At 46.4% G+C, this 16,788-nt stretch overlaps 1 protein-coding gene across 6 annotated transcripts in view; it reads left to right on the forward strand.

Moving 5' to 3' along the window:
* The first annotated feature begins 628 nt into the window (after nucleotides 1–628).
* The window catches only part of ACTR5 (actin related protein 5), a 34,752-nt gene continuing 18,592 nt past the window's right edge, over nucleotides 629–16,788 (forward strand). For all 6 annotated transcript variants that reach the window (XR_012500621.1, XR_012500622.1, XR_012500623.1 and 3 more), the window contains exons 1-7: nucleotides 629–1,301; nucleotides 2,451–2,680; nucleotides 5,350–5,519; nucleotides 7,344–7,561; nucleotides 8,430–8,612; nucleotides 14,866–14,982; nucleotides 15,726–15,865. Coding sequence is in view for 1 of the 6 variants with exons in the window: in XM_010958747.3 (XP_010957049.2) it covers nucleotides 903–1,301; nucleotides 2,451–2,680; nucleotides 5,350–5,519; nucleotides 7,344–7,561; nucleotides 8,430–8,612; nucleotides 14,866–14,982; nucleotides 15,726–15,865 (1,457 nt within the window). In the remaining 5 variants the exon portion in view is untranslated. The remainder of the gene's footprint in view (nucleotides 1,302–2,450; nucleotides 2,681–5,349; nucleotides 5,520–7,343; nucleotides 7,562–8,429; nucleotides 8,613–14,865; nucleotides 14,983–15,725; nucleotides 15,866–16,788) is intronic.

The raw sequence follows: 16,788 nt of genomic DNA on the forward strand, positions 1-16,788 counted from the left end.
CAATCCCTTGGCTGGTAGAAAGGGCGAAATGCAGCAGGGAAGAATTTGCCCAATCCTAATTTTAGAGCTAAAACTGGAGTGAGTGGTGGTCATATTACCTCCATTCCCACCCCTATTGGCTAGAACTTAGTCACATGATCACACCAAGCTAGACGACCATGCAGGGGAATTGTACCACTAAAAGGAAAAGAGAATATACATATTAACAACTAGCTGTCCTTTTCTCATTGTTTGAGGTATCTGAAAGGGCAGTCTGTAGGAATTAATAAATAAGTCTATTTTGAAAGTTTCTATTGTACTATAAAATATAAGATGCAGAAGAGTGCACAAATCATAGGTGGATAGTTTGATGAATTTTCACCAAGGGAACACGCCTGCACAGGGCGCTCCTTGTTCAAGAAATTGAACACTCAGTTTCCCTGAATTTGTTTCCTTGACAGCGAGGCTAAGGGCGAAGTAATCATGTGGGGGTGGAGCCAAGGACGGTTGAAGGTGTTACGCGGCAAATAGGGCGTGGCTAGGAGGAAAGGGAGGGGGGCCCTGATCAGATTTGGAAGCCAGCGAGGGGCGTGGCCTGATGGCGTTACGCGTTAGGGGCGGAGCTTACTGGCCCGGAATCCCGGCTAGAAGGAAGGGGCATGGTCAGGTTGGATGTTGCGGGGAGGTTAAGCCACAGCCACGGTGGGCGGGGCTTAGCTATCCCGAAGGCGGCCTGGGTCACCAGGGGCAGGTTAGGTGAAAAGGCTGGCCGGGCTTAGCGAGAAGAGGAGGCTTGGAAGCCCCATTTACGCGCGAGGGCGGAGTCTCGAGCCGTTTGGGCTGACGCTGCGTCGAGGGCGGGGCTTTGCGCCGTCTTGGTGGACGCTGCGCCGGGGGCGGGGCTGGTGGGCGCGAGCTCCAAGATGGCGGTGGCCAGTGGGGCCGCGCCGGCTGTGAACGTGTTTCCATTCCGCGATGTGCGGGCCGCGCCTGATCCGGTGCTGGAGGCCGGCCCAGTGGCACACGGGCCACTACCGGTGCCATTAGTGCTGGACAACGGGTCGTTCCAGGCCCGCGCCGGCTGGGCGTGCCCGGGGCCGGACCCGGGCCCTGAACCCCGGCTGCAGTTCCGCGCCGTGTGCGCCCGCGGGCGGGGCGGGGCTCGTGGCGGAGCAGGCCCGCAGGTGGGCAACGCGCTGGGCAGCCTGGAGCCGCTGCGCTGGATGCTCCGGTCGCCCTTCGACCGCAACGTGCCGGTGAACCTGGAGCTGCAGGAGCTGCTGCTTGACTACAGCTTCCAGCATCTGGGTGTCTCCTCACAGGTGAAGGGCGGGTGGGTTGGGGTTGAGGGGAGGATTGAGATGTGTCTCCGGGCACTCTGCCCTCTGAGGGATTATAGTAACTCCTATAGTCCTGACTGTCATTTAGTCGTTCACTTAATCAAATATTAAGCTCCTGTCGTGTGTAAGCCCTGTGCTAGACGCTTGGGGTTTAGCAGTGAACAAAACACCCTTTTCTCTTGGAGCACCTAATGCTCGTTTGTTAATAAATTCATTTATTAACAAATGTGTGAGGAGCACCTACCCTGTGTCAGGCACTTTTCTAGATGTTTGAAATACATCCATGAACATAACACAAAATCTCCTGTGCTTACGGAGCTGGTATGTAAAGACATTCTAGTATGAAAAGACAGGCAGTAAACAGTAGAATTCAGTAGTAGATTCTATGGCATGAGAGGAGAGGAGAGGGTTACATCTTTTCAGTAAGATGGTTGGGGAGGACTCAGGGAGAAGGTGATGTTTGAGCAAGGACTAAGGGAGGTGATTGAGGGAGCATTATTCTGGAGAGAGGGATCAGCCAGTAAAAAGGCCCTGAGGCAGGAGTGTGCCCTAATCCTAATTGAAGGCAGCCAGAGTGAGGGGGAGGGTAGTAAGTGGAAGAGGAGGTCAGAGAGGTACCGAAAGGGCAAGTCACAAGCCTTACAGGCTTTCACTCGGTAGAATGGGAAGCCATTGCAGAGTGTTGAACAGAGAAGGACGTGACTTATATTCCAAAAGGATCACCATAGCTGCTGTATGGAGAATGGACTGGCCTGGGTCATAGTGTAGAAACAGACCAGTTAGGAGGCTGTTGCAGTTAGGAGATGGGGATGATGGAGGAATTGGGGATGTGGTAAGAAGCAGTTGGATTCTGGAGATATTTTGAAGATAGAGCCAACAGTGTTGGCTGACAGTTTGGTTGGGGCTTTACTTAAACACCTTAAGTAGACCTTACTTTCATACTTTCCAAAACAATATCCAGGAGAGATGAGAGTTTTACAGTTGCTTCTGATCAGATTTTTGATTGGAGATCAAAAGCAAATTCAGCCCTTGCAATGAGGATTTGGAGGGTTTGGTTTTTTTTTTTTTTTTAATGCTTTAAAAAGAGTATTCTTTCATCACCTGTCAACTTACTCTTTTCTTTCAAAGTAGGGCTGTGTCGATCATCCCATAGTTTTGACAGAAGCCGTGTGCAACCCACTGTATTCACGACAAATGATGTCAGAGCTTCTCTTTGAGTGCTATGGGATTCCTAAGGTTGCCTACGGAATAGACAGCCTCTTCAGCTTCTACCACAATAAGCCAAAGAGCTTGATTTCCAGCGGGCTCATCATTTCATCTGGATACCAGTGTACACATATTTTACCCGTCTTAGAAGGGAGGTGAGTTGGACTCATGGCATTTGAGTGCTGTTCTGAGAAACATTCAGGAAACATTTATTGGGCACTTACTTTAATGGTGGAGTGGAAAGAGTGAGTACTGGACCACAAACTGGCCTCTGGGCTTAGCTCTGACCTCTCTCACTGTGTGAGTACAGATAAGTCACTTACCATCCATCCTTTGTGATCTCCTGGATGGAGCTGGGGTTGATGGTCTCTGAGGTCCAAATCCATAATTCTAGAATTTTATGATTCTGATTTATGGTGAGATAACTAACACAGTACCTGCAGGTTGTAGGTGCTCAGAAAAATGTTCTGAGTAAATTATTTAAATATATTTAATTTAGACTGTCTTTTATTCGGGAGTTACTTTTTAATTAAGAGCTTATTTTGTTGTTCAGAGCTCTTTAATCATGTTTGTTTAGACCTTTCTTTTCAAGTACAGTACCTAGCACTTAACAGTTGCCTTCATAACTGTTTCCAAGTTATATAAAAGGTGAGGGACAGTTTCTGTCGTGTTTAAAATCCATGTTTGTTTTATAGTTGGGCTGTTAAACAGTTGTCTGATAAAGAGACTAGGCCAGCATCGTGCTCTCCTGACAAGGTTTCTCTTTGCATAGAGAGGGTGTGTAAGTGGGAGAGGACACTGGCTTTGAAGTTGGAAGCCTGGGTTTGCAGCCCGGCTACGGATGAGGTACTTAACTTCATTTAGTTTCCTAACATATAAACTTGGGAAAAACTGATTCCTCAAGGTTACCCTCAGGATGAAATGAAATAATGTGGGTGATGGCACTTTGTAAAACAGTCTGAATATTTACATGAAAGTAAATGCTGTTGAATTTATTGAGCCCTATGTGTAGTGAGAATTTCTCTTGAAGTTGTTACAAAAATTCATGAACAAAAAAGTAATTCTTAGACATTATCAAAAACTCCTGATATACTGAGTATTCTATTTTATGTAAACAGAATATGCAGAAATTAAAAATTATATAGTTCTTTTTTATGTTATATTGAGAGAAAATTATTTTACCTGAAGGCTAAGGAATGATCAGATTGGAGCATAGCCTGTTCTATGCTGCCATCTGCTGGTGAAGTATGGTATAGCAGTGGCATTTCAATATACTGCTGGTTCCTAGTGCTCTGCTTCTCTTAACTTTCTCACATTAAGAAAATGAAGTCATGAAAAAATGCTCAATATCACTAATTATCAGAGAAAGGCAAATCAAAACTACAATGAGGTATCACCTTATACCAGTCAGAATGGCCATCATTCAAAAGTCCACAAATGACAAATGCTGGAGAGGCTGCGGAGAAAAGGGAACCCTCCTACACTGCTGGTGGGAATACAGTTTGGTGCAGCCACTGTGGAAAACAGTATGGAGATTCCTCAAAAGACTAGGAATAGACTTACCGTAAGACCCAGGAATCCCACTCCTGGGTATATATCCAGAAGGAACCCTACTTCAGGATGACACCTGCACCCCAATGTTCATAGCAGCACTATTCACAATAGCCAAGACATGGAAACAGCCTAAATGTCCATCAACAGATGACTGGATAAAGAAGAGTTGGTGTATTTATACAATGGAATACTATTCAGCCATTAAAAACCGACAACATAACGCCATTTGCAGCAACATGGAAGTTCCTGGAGAATGTCATTCTAAGTGAAGTAAGCCAGAAAGAGAAAGAAAAATACCATATGAGATCGCTTATATGCGGAATCTAAAAAACAAACAAGCAAACATAACATAAATACAAACAGAAACAGACTCATAGACATAGAATACAAACTTGTGGTTACCAAGGGGATGGAGGGTGGGAAGGAATAGACTGGGATTTCAAAATGTAGAATAGATAAACAAGATTATACTGTATAGCACAGGGAAATATATACAAGATCTTATGGTAGCTCACAGAGAAAAAAATGTGACTGAATATATATATGTTCATGTATAACTGAAAAATTGTGCTCTATACTGGAATTTGTCACAACATTGTAAAATGATTATAAATCAATAAAAAATGTTAAAAAATGTTAATGTTAAAAATGTTAAAATGTTAAAAAAATAAAATAAAATGAAGTCACTCTGGTTCTCCTCCCCTTCACTTCAGGTCAAAGAGGTCTTAGGTGACTGCAGCAAACTAGCATGTGTGTGTTTGCATCAGTAGTAGTGGAGTGTCTAGGGAAGGGGCTCTCAATCTGGCCTACCCTGGAGCTACCTGGGAAGCTTGTTAAAATGCATATCCCTAGGCCCACCCCAGAGCAAATGAGTCCTGGGAATTAGCATTGTTTAACATTTTCCACAGCTAACTCTGGGATATGTGGCCCTGGGACCACAGTTTGAGAAATATATGATGAGTCCATGAGGGTCTAACTGTAGGGTGTGTGTTCTTCCCATTGAACCTGGTTTCCTCCTGAGACTCTTGCCAGAAGTCAGATGTTCAGGTAGCTGTCTGGACATGGACTAGGAGTGCCTGCATTGTGTAGGAGGTTGCACCAAGGGAACTTTGAATTCCCTTCCAACCGTAAGATTTTATGTTCCCCCAGCTGGTTGGTTTCTTCCTTGTTTGTTTACATTAAATTATCCTTTTCCATCCATGGTGCTCTATATTCTCTCCACAAAAATTTGCCAAAAATTTCAGTGCTGTTTTCCATCCGTTGGTTGTAGGTTAGATGCTAGAAACTGCAAACGCATCAATCTGGGAGGAAGCCAAGCAGCTGTCTACCTCCAGCGTCTCCTGCAGCTGAAGTACCCTGGGCACCTGGCGGCCATCACTCTCAGCCGCACGGAGGAGATCCTGCACGAGCACAGCTACATCGCGGAGGACTACGTGGAAGGTGAGGAGGAGGACGCCTGCTTGCAGCTTTTGGATGTTGTCTACCTTTGGGGCATTCCTTAAATTGTTGCCAGGATGACTCTTGTGCACTGTTTTACTCTTTTTACTTTTTAGCATTCCCTTCCCATTTTGGTATTTACTTTCTTAATAGACTTTTCAGTCAGCTGATAACTGACATATGTAGGTTCTTTTTCAAAGTTATTTTGGCTATTCTAGTTCCTTTGCCTTTAAAATATAGATATTAGGATCAGTTTGTCCGTATCTACAAAAAAGTTCTGTTAGCATTGTGATTGAAATTACATTAAATCTGTAGATCAGATTGTATATAAAACAACATTCTAAATGTAAATCCAGATATAATATTAAATCTAGATTGGGGAGAATTGACTTTTTTTTTTTTTTTTTTTTTTTACTGTGTTGAGGCTTCTAATCCATGAATATATGTCTTTCCATTTATCTTGGTCTTCATTGATTTCTTTCATCAGCATTTTATAGTTCTCATATAGATCCTATACATGTTTTATTAGATTTATGTCTAATTATTTCTTTTTTTACTTCAATTTCCAATTGCTTATTGCTCTTGTATAGAAATGCAATGAATTTTTATTTGTTTACCTTATATTCTGTGACCTTGCGAAACTTACTAGTTCTAGTTTTTTTTGTAGGTTCCTTAGACATTACTAGGTAGATGTGTCATCTGTGAGTACGAACAGTTTTATTTCTTCCCAATCTGTTTGCCTTTACTTCTTTTCCTTGCCTTGTTTCACGGCCAGGCCTTCTAGTGCAGCATTGAACAGGAGCGGCAAGAGTGGACATCTTTGCCTTGTTCCTAATTTCTGATCGTGTGGAGGGGAAAGCATTTAGTCTTTCACTATTAATTATATGATGTTAGCGCTAGTGTTTTTGCAGATATCCTTTATCGAGTGTAGGAAGTTTCTTTCTGTGCCTAATTTTGCTAATCATTTTTATCGTGAAAGGATTTTGAATTTTGTGAAGTGGTTTTTCTGCATCTGACATGATCCTGTGGTGTTTGTGCTTTGGACTGTTAATATAGGAGATTATAGTGATTGCTTTTCAAATATCGAACTAACCTTGATTTGGGGAGGATAAACCCCACTTGTTCATGTGTTTTTTTTTTCTGTATTGCTGGATTTGATTTGGTGAATTTTTTGAGGTTTTTGTGTCTATGTTCATGAGGGACATGGATCCACAGTTTCTTGTACTGTCTTTGTCTTGTGCTGGATCCTGGCGATGCCGGTCTGATTAAATGAGCTGTGTATTTCTTGTGTAGGTCTTAGTGTTGCTCTGGAGATGACAGTCATCAGACTTTTCACAGTCTTCTTAGAATCTCTTCTTTGCCTCTGCAGGTGGAGCGAGCAGATGCTAGCCCTCCAGAGGCCCCTCTGTCCTTCCTCTGTCAGGCTGGGCTTGTCGTATGTGTCACAGCCACATACGTGGGAAACCCAACAGACCTTGTCATAGTTTTTGCTTTCGGTTGTCAAACATATTTTAAAGAACCCAAGAAGAGGTTAATCTGCTGTGTTCACCCAGTAGATTTTCATCACTTCTGTTGCTTTTTCCTTTACTTCTGGTGCTCCAGTGGTGTCACTTCTGTCTGAAGAACTTCATTTAGCAATTCTCTCAGAACAGGTGTGTTGGCTTCATGTCTGGGTTTTCCAGCTGCATTTCGTTGATCGGGTAGATTTAGAGATGGGGTGGTGTGTGATTTCTCCACCTTACTTGGGCCTGGAACCCAGTCTTGACTTTCTCATCTCAGTGCTAATAGTGTTTCCATTTCCTGATTTCCAAAACCATGCCTTTGAAGAATTGCAGAAATGGCGGTGCCCCGATTACTACGAAGACAACGTCCACAAGATGCAGCTCCCGTTCTCCAGCAAGCTGCTGGGCAGCACCCTGACCTCCGAGGAGAAGCAGGAGAGGCGGCAGCAGCAACTGCGGCGGCTGCAGGAGCTCAACGCCCGGCGGCGGGAGGAGAAGCTGCAGCTCGACCAGGAGCGGCTGGACCGGCTGCTCTACGTGCAGGTAAAAGCTGGCCCCACCGCAGGTCCCCAGCCTTGCTCAGCACGGTGGGCCCAGAGAGTTTTCTTCCGATATACTCTCCCTCAGCCGTAGAGCGCATCAGCTGTCTCAGTCCCCCTGGGGTCAAGGAGGAGGCCGGGGGATCATCCGCATGGAGGTCGTGGGGCGCAGAGGGTGGTGTAGCCACAGGCGTTTCTGAAAGAGCTGTGGCCTTTGACCTTGTTCATTAATTTTATCCTTCTAGCCTCTTTTGTTTGACCTTTAACTTCTTTTTAGAGCTGGTTCATTTATTTATCCTGGTTTATTTGTTTTTTTCCCCATGTCTTTTTTGGGGGAGTAATTAGGTTTATTTATTCATTTATTTTAATGGAGGCACTGGGGATTGTGTGTGCTAAGCATGCACTCTACCACTGAGCTATACTCCACCCCCCCTTAACTTTTTAACTTAAGTGTAGTACATGTGATACAAAGCACGTGGATCTTAGGTGTGCAGCTTGATGAATTTTCACAACTGAAACACACCATGTATCCATATCCAGATCAGGAAATAGAACATTACCTCCTGTCAGTAACTCTCCCACCTCTTCCCACCCAAAAGCTAACATTTCTGACATTGGTCACAGACATGAGTTTTGCCTGATCAGGAGGTGCTGAGTTGGTGGTGCAGTGGGAGCCCCGAGACAGCTGAGGAGGAGGGCAGCTGTGCGCCTCTTGGTGGGAGGTGTGACTTTGTAGAGGGGCAGGTGGGGACCTCAGGGAGCCCTCTCCTGCCGCAGTTCTCCGTTGAGCATCTAAGCGACTTGCCTCCTTCCTGTGTGGGATTGCCCTGATGCACATCGTTGAGGGTGACTTGTGACTGCTCTGCTTGTAGGAGCTTCTAGAGGAAGGCCAGATGGATCAGTTTCACAAAGCTCTGATGGAGCTGAACATGGACTCCCCAGAAGAGCTGCAGTCCTACATACAGAAGCTCAGTTCAGCGGTGGAGCAAGCTAAGCAGAAGATCCTTCAAGCAGAGGTCAACCTCGAGGTGGATGTGGTGGAGAGCAAGCCAGAGGTACCGCGGGCCTTGGGAGGGAGGTTCCGCAGGGTTGTGTAGAGAGAACGGCCCTTTCTCAGGGCGGGAGGAGTGCCCGGGGAAGACTGACATCAAAGGGGTTGCGACCAGACTTGGGGGAAGAGAGCAGTGTGAAGTCTACAGGGACATGGATGGGGGCGGTGATGGTGCTGAGCTGGTGCCAGCTGAAGTCCTGACCCTAGGGATTTCACCCAGTAGAGCTCTGGCGCCCTGGGGGAAGTGTCGAGGGGGAGCAGCATTCACACACCAAACATGTAGCCCATCTTGAACCTGAACCTGCCACTCTGATGGTTCCTGGGCGGTTAGTCATACATCCCCTTAACTTTCCCCTGATCTTTTATTGAATATGTTGTGGTTGCCCTTCCATCTACCTCGTTTCCTTCTCCATGCTCCCTAAGGACAGGGGTATGCTTCACACATAGTTCAAGAATTTTTTCCAGCCACTGATAGCCATGCTCAATAAAATGTTTGTAGGTTTATTTAGGATCAGCTTTTTGTTAATTACCAACACTGACTCTTTGATCTTTGGTGTCTCTCCTTTTTGTTTCCCTGCCAGTGGACTGTTAATCAGTGTTGATGTGGCCAAAAGTGGCTGGGGTGGCGGGGCTGAGCTAGGGCCCTAGGTGATTCAGAGCCAGGGCCTGCGTGGTGAAGGGGTGGCCTGCGGGTCACACCTTGGCCCCAAGTCTCTGGCTGGCTCTCCTGTCTAGAACTGGACAAAAGTGGTAATAAGTGGATATGTTATTCCCGAATCTGTCATCTCTCGAGTTCTAAAACCAGGGAACTTGTTCATTGCCTTGTGATACTTCTGGGGCAGGATTATCCCATGCAGCTATTGGTTTTTGTTTTTAAGTCAACTTTCTTTAAATTCTAAAACCTGTATTTTTGGAAAGTCCTGTGGAAAGCTCCAGTTTGATGCCGTGTAGTGTGGTGCTTACCAGTGACTTCAGAGCTGCCTTCAGCTCAGCAGGCAGCCTGCTGTTGCAGGGACTGTCTTGGCTGGAGGCTGGCTCTTCAGGGCTCCTGCTCTCAGCCTCCCCTTCCCCACCTCTCTGACAGGCTGCAGACACATGAGGGCAGCGACCGGCCACGAGCCTGAGTGTTTGATAGACCAGTTCCTGAGTTAGGCGTCCTCAGCCCGGTGTTTGGGGTCACAGAGATGTGCGGTGAAGAGACCTGGCCCACCAGCTGACCCCTGCGCAGCGTCCCAGCTCCGGGGGCTGATGTGCCTTTTCTAGTTTGCTCCTCCCACTTCTCATGTCTGGGCTTCAGATTTGAGCTCTTGTTCACTGGGATCCATACCCAGGTTGCCTTTGTTGTTAGTTTATCCGCACTTAGTTTTATCATTCTTATGAGTAACACGGCCACAGGGCGTGAGCATCTTTATACCAGGGATGTGCCGTTAAGCCATCCTGCAGGTGGGTGATTTCAGACTTAAAAAGGGGAAATCAAATAACTGAAGATGTGACTCCCCAGCAGTTGGGGAACTGGGTTTTCCTTTGCTCTGTTCATTTTTCTGCATCTGTTACATGCCCTGGTTCAACCACTCCGTTCACCCATTCAGCAGATGCTTATTAAGTCCCTGCTTGGTTTCTGGGCTCTGAGGGTACATATTCAGATCTCTCTGGGTTTGGGGAAATTTTGGGATGTTGGACTTTGTTTTGTTTGGGTTTTTTTTTTGTTTTTTTTTTTTGTTTTTTGGTGGGAGGCGGATTAGGTTTATTTATTTTTTTTATACATGTATGTTTTTTAATGGAGGATTGAACCTAGGACCTTGTGCATGCTAAGCATGTACTCTGCCACTGAGCTATAACCTGCCCCCTTGAAATGTTGGACTTTCAAAGGCTTTTCTGTGTACAACAAATTTGATGAATTGATCCGTCCCTAAAGCTCTGATGGTCAGTCAGCATTCGTTGAGGGTGATTGTTAGAGATTAGGATCAATTACAGCAACATTCATGGGCTAAATTTGGCCGCAATACTGACCAGCCAGTTCTACCTTTCACAAAGTATTTGCTGTATTTTCAAGCAGTGTAATTCTTTTAGGATGGAGGGCATAGACTTATGTGGATCATAGTTCATATTGAAATGCCATCTAAGCAGTAATGGCTGAACTGAATTAATATAGCTAAATGTTTCAACAGTGTTTTTTAAAATCCACCTTTTCCTATAGACCAATCTATTCCAGCCCTCGCTATTCTGCAAGTATTTGATGGGGGTGTAGTAAAGCAGTACGTAGGCTTTGTTAGCATTCCTAATCAAGTATTTAGCCTAGAAGATGCTCGCTTTGCATCGCTCCAAGTGCAGCGTAAGGGGGCGTGAGGGGGAGAGCACAATTTGAGAGCACCCTCCTTTGTTGGGAATCACAATGGGCCAAATATAGAACGTTCTCTTGCCTGACGAGCCAAGACCAGAGCTGGCCTCTGCATGTTTTGTGCTGCTCAAGGCTGTTCCAGGGAACAGTGCTGCATCTTCTCTGATGTGCTTGGCAAACAGTGGTTCTGTTCAGTTCCAGAAGAACAGTTGTGTTTGTGTTCCTGAATGCCACGCAGTACATGTGGAGACCCTGGCAAACCCTGGAGGGTGAGAAGCCAGCCGTGGTAGAGGAATCTGTGCCCTGTCGGATGCCTGTTGTCGGCACTGAAATCACTAGCTTTGCTCTCCCTGAGTCATGTGAACTGGGCTAAATAAAATTTCTTTTTACCAATTTTAGTGAAGCTAAGATGTTATTTTTAAGGTGACATGCTTTTTATTAAAAAAAATTATTTTATGTTGAAATAATTATAGATTCACAGTAAGTTTGAAAAGAAGTACATAGAGGTCCCATGTGCTCTTCACCAGTTTCCCCCAATGGTAGCATCTTAGTAACTGTAACAAAACCAGGAAATTGACGTTAGCACAGTTAACAAATCTTACTCAGATTTCCCCAGTTTTCTATGCCCTTGTGTGTGTCTAAAGTTCTAGGCAATTTTATCAGGTATAGATTTGTACATCAGCTCCACGGTCAAGATGCAGACCTGCTCCATCACCACAAATATCCCCCTTGCTTCTCTCTCACAGTCACACCCTTCTCTCTCCACACCCTCCCACCCACTTCCTAACCCCTGGCAACCGCTAATCTGTTCTCCATCCCTGTAATTTTCTCATTTTAGGAATGTTGTATAAATGGAATCGTAGGGTTTGTAGCCTTTTGAGTTTAGCTTTTTTCACTCAGTATACTTTCAGATGTTTTTATTTTAGGGTGTATGTGTTGGTGATTATGATTTTATATTAAGGTGACATGCTTTTTGAATATAACTAGATGTGAAGGTGGATAATAATGTGTTTGTTGCAGCCAAGAAGGCTCTTTGAAACCCCGACATCTTACAGTCCTCTCTACTCTAGAGAAGCTTGAGGGAGTATCCCAGGGGCCCGCCACTCCGTGCGAGACATGGGATGCCAGGGACTAGGGGTGCAGAGGTGATGAAGATACAATTCCTACCCTCCTTGGTGCCTCGAAAAATAGGGCTGTAGCAGCATAGTCAGACTGTAAGAAAACTTAATCAGGTGCAGTGGCAGATGTGTGTGGGAATACAGATGGAGTTTTGAGAAAGGCCTGGCATATTGCAGCTGAGCCCTGAGAGATTATTTGACTTCAGCAGATAGCACATGAGGAAGGAAGGGCGTTTTAGATGGAGAGAACCGCACACGTCGGGAGCAGAGCACATGGGGTACAAGAGAGTGGGCGATGGTGCCGGGGAGGGAGGCAGTGGCCTGCCTGTAAGGTCTCTGCCAGTCAGCCTGGGTAGTAGCCTTGAGACACACACAGCTTTCACAAGATGCTGAGCAAGGAAATAGCCTGACGAGATTTTATTTTAGGAAAATAACTGGTGGCAGTTGGGATGGTGGATTTAGGGAGAGGCAAGGCTGGAGGTGGGAAGACAGGATGAAAGTGTGCTGTAGTCATCCAGGAGAGAGCTGACATGGACCCGAAATTTGTCAGGAGCCATAGGGATGGAGGGCGGAGGAGGACTCAGATCTTGGTGCCGCGTAGGAGTGGCAGTTGCTGATGATGATAGAGCCTGTGACACGTGGTAGACCCTGTGCAGGTATCATCTTGGTTAGTTTTCATATTCCGTAAGTACTGTCATCATTCTCATTTTATGAATAAGGAAACCGAGGTTTAGGCGAATGAAGAAATTTGGTCCAGGTCACACCACTAGAAGGATTGCAGCTGAGACTCGGGCACGTGCAGTCCAGGTCCAGGTTCTCTCCGGTCACACTGAGGTGGGTTGAAAGGCAGAGGGTGCAGGGTGGTGCCGTGGACAAGCTTAGGGAGGTAACGAGCTGGGTCTGAGCGCCTCATCTCTAAGGTCTCTGTGGGGCAGCAGCTGGGACTTCCCAGGGCCCAGCTGTGGAGGGACCTAGAATCCCATGGGAAGTGAGAGAAAAAGAATGCCCAGGCAGGCCCCCGCTGCGGGGTTGGGGGGCGGGAGACAAGCCAGACAAAGAGATGGAGACAGAGTGGTCAGAGAAGAGAGGAAGCAGAGGGGTGGGCGGGAGTGTTTTGAGACCATGGGTGGTAGGCTCAGCCTCGGATAGGAGGTGACACACTCTGCCTTTGAAGACAAGGAAGGGAAAGGACAAGAAAAAAAGATCAGGAGATGGGATGGAGATTAAATAGGTGAGTTGGTTTTTTGAGGCACAGAAGGCGACCTGCAGGAAACGGTGGAGCAGAGATTAGAAAGGGGGCAGAGCAAAGATTGTCAGGAGAGGAGTCAGACACCTGCCGTGGGGGCTGCAAGGAAGCCGAAGAGTGACACGGGTGGCCTGGTAGCCTTCTGGGGCTTTCTCAACTCCTGCCTCACCAGAAGCCTGTTTTTAACCTGCTGCTGGATGAAAAAGCACTCCACACTTAGAAGCTGGAAGCAACAGTCACGCTGTTGTGTTCACAAGTCTGATGGGTCAGGAATTCAGACAGTGGAGGAGGGCTGTCTGGGGCCTCAGCTGGGATGACTTGGGCAGTTGGGAACTGCAGTCCCTGGAAGGTTTTCCCTTCTCTGGCATCTGGGCTGGGATGACTGAAAGGCTCGACTCAGCGGGGCCACGGACCTGATTACCACGCAGCCTCTCCGTATACCTGAGCTTCTCAGCACGGCTACTGGCTTCCAGGAGGGACTTCTGAGGCGGGTAGCCAGAGAGCACATGTTGACGGGTGTGGCCTTTAAGAGTGACTTCGCTTTTTATATTTGCAGCTGATACGAGTAGGTTCTAGAGAAGTGTAGTTAAGTGCTGTGAATTACGTCAGTCATAGACCCTGAGGGAGGAGGGACTCAGAGGACACGCACCAGATGTAAGGCTCTCCCCCCGTGCAGCCTCGGTGGTTGGCATTGAGTCTGCTTGAACCCTCCCGAGACACCCTCCCTTCAGGCAGTCCTTTCTACAGCAGCCATCATGGTTAGAGCATTCGTCCACAGAACGCAACAGAGCATTTCTTCCCTTAACTTCTCCCATTGCAGTCCAGAGGGTACAGCTCGTCTGCCTTTCACATGGGAGGACAGATGTCTGAGGGCAGCATCCAGGACCATCCCCCCAGCTGCCCAGCTTCCTTTGTTCAGGTCAAAATGAAAGGTGTCCTGAATCCTCGATTGGGGACAGTGCCTGCATGTCTAGTCCCCATTCAGGTTCGTTGTCATGAAGAGGAAAGCCTGTTCTGCAGGACTTCACAGATAGGATGCATTCGGCCACCTTGGAGTCTTTAGTCACATCCCCAGCCCATTAAGGGCTAACAGTTAAGCCTGTTGGTGTTGGCACATATGTTTGTTAATTATTAAGACGTTTACTTAATTTTGCCTGTAGTCCAAGCCACTGTGTAGGATGCCAGCTATCATACCCTCTCCCTGGAGTTGTGTGTGTGGAGGTGTGGCTGGTACTGGTGGCCAGGTCTCCTCGGGGCACCAGACTTGGTGCTGGCCCCATCCCAAGTTGTCAGAGAGAAGGTGGGAGTCAGTGAGGCTTGTCTAAGTAGGAAGGGTAGGGGATAAGAGCAGAGCCCATCCCTGGCTTTTTAATCTTTTAATCCTGTGCTCATGTGTGTTCTTCTTTTTTTAATAGTTTAGCCAAGTGTTCGTAGTTTTTATGTATTGACATACTTTGAGGACGCTGGGTGAGATCTTTTTGGTGGCAGTGAACTCAGAGAACTAAGGCTCCCCGAAGTTACAGGTTCTGTTTGGTTGTGTGCATCCTTTTCTCAGACCCCGGACCTGGAGCAGCTCGAGCCGTCTCTGGAAGACGTGGAAAACATCAACGACTTCGAGCCCTTGTTTTCAGAGGAAACGCCCGAAGTGGAGAAGCCAGTGGCCACAGTCCAGGTTGGACTCTTGTAGCCTCGACCACGCTGGTGCCTTGAGGCCTGATGACATGATCAGTTAGGTCTAGTCTGCGTCTTTAGGAGTATTTTCCCCTAAAATCCCAGTTGTATGTTCTAGAAAGGAGAGTACCAGTGCTGGAAACTTCCAAAGTCAGGGTTTCCCCACCCCGCCACCCGGGTGACTGATTGAGGTTGCAGCACCAAGCTCTGAATCTGTGAGAAATAGCCTGCCTGGTGGGAGCACTTGGGCGAGTAACTGGGGACTTGTGACCCGAAGACTTGGCTTTTCATGGTTGTATGTGAATTCAAGCCGGGGTCATAATGCTTCATCCCCATTTGCACCTGTGTTTCTTGTCATTACAATGGTGACCAGATAGACTGGCCTGAGGCTGAGACGTACCTGGGAGAAAGCTTTCTCGGCTGTGCAGGGACCCGGGCATGGAGCAAGGCCCTGGCAGGGGACACGGCCTTCCAGAGCAACCCTTCCGCCACCGTTTGTCACCAAATCTCTTTCCCTGCATCTCAGGGACCATCTTATGGTGCAAATACATGGTGGTTTATAATCCAAAGGTCAAAGAAGGTAGAAGGTGAATGATCAAATCAGGAGAGTTGGGGAGAGGTCATTCTGACATGAACAAAGCACAGAAGCTGTATTGGAATAAGAAATGCAATTTGAGGGAACTGGCAACCGAGATGTTTGTCATTATGGCCTAAAAATATCTTCTAAACCTTGGGTTTTTAAAGCCCGTGTTTAACTTGGCAGCGTACCACCAGCTGTTTGTTGGGACAGAAAGAATTCGAGCTCCAGAAATCATCTTCCAGCCGTCCCTCATAGGAGAAGAGCAGGCAGGCGTAGCGGAGACGCTCCAGTACGTCCTAGACAGGTGAGGCTGAGGCTTCTTTTCCGGCTGTTTTCCTGAACCATTTCCTTGAATTTTGCATCGAATGGTGGGTTTGATGGCTGGGCATTTGGAAACCTTCCTCACTTTCTCCTCGTTGACTTGCTGTGCTCGGAGAGTATTCTTTCTCTCTCACTAGGCCTGGCACGGAGGTGGGGGCTCCTTGATTCTTTTCTGAACATTTCTGAACGTGAATATAAATTGTAAAGTTTGAGGAGCTTTCAAGAATTTCTTTTGAGTTTGGGCAACATGATAATATATGTGCATTGGCTTTCATATAAATCTTCACATTACTGAAGATGAGTGATTCTAAATCACCCTAAAAATGTGCAGAACTTACAAGTGTTTTCCCTCTTTGCAGACACTTTATTTAAGAATTTGCTTTTCTATACGAACATGCCTTCCCCCACCCATTTATACGGCATTTTCCTGCAGTGTGAGTTTTCATATTCAAGTTGGACAAGTAGGGAACACAATTTTGTAGTCCTCTGGCTGCTGTTGGTTAAAACAGGATGGAAACTTACACACAGCACGAAGAAAAGCTGTTGCAGCTACCTTGTTTGAGTGGCTTTGAACTTTGTCTAACAATGGGTGGGAAAGTGATCAAACATGTATAAGATAAAACTGGTATTAAAAAAAAAACACAGGTGATGAGATGGGTCCTCAGGAGAGGCAGGACTTTGGGGGGTGATGGAAATGTTCTGTAACTTGGTTGTGGTGATGGTCCGTAGGGTATATAAGTTTGTCAGACTTTATCAAAATGTATTTCAGTTAATCCTCAATGAAGCCAGTTTTTTAAAAACATGTCTTAGAAAGGCATAATATTCTAATCATGTGAAGGAAATGGACTGGCCACTCAAATTAAGGTTTTAACTAGCTATTTGGCCTTCTGTGAAGACACAAGTGAA

Source organism: Camelus bactrianus, chromosome 19, assembly GCF_048773025.1.
Source record: "Camelus bactrianus isolate YW-2024 breed Bactrian camel chromosome 19, ASM4877302v1, whole genome shotgun sequence".
NCBI lineage: Eukaryota > Metazoa > Chordata > Mammalia > Artiodactyla > Camelidae > Camelus > Camelus bactrianus.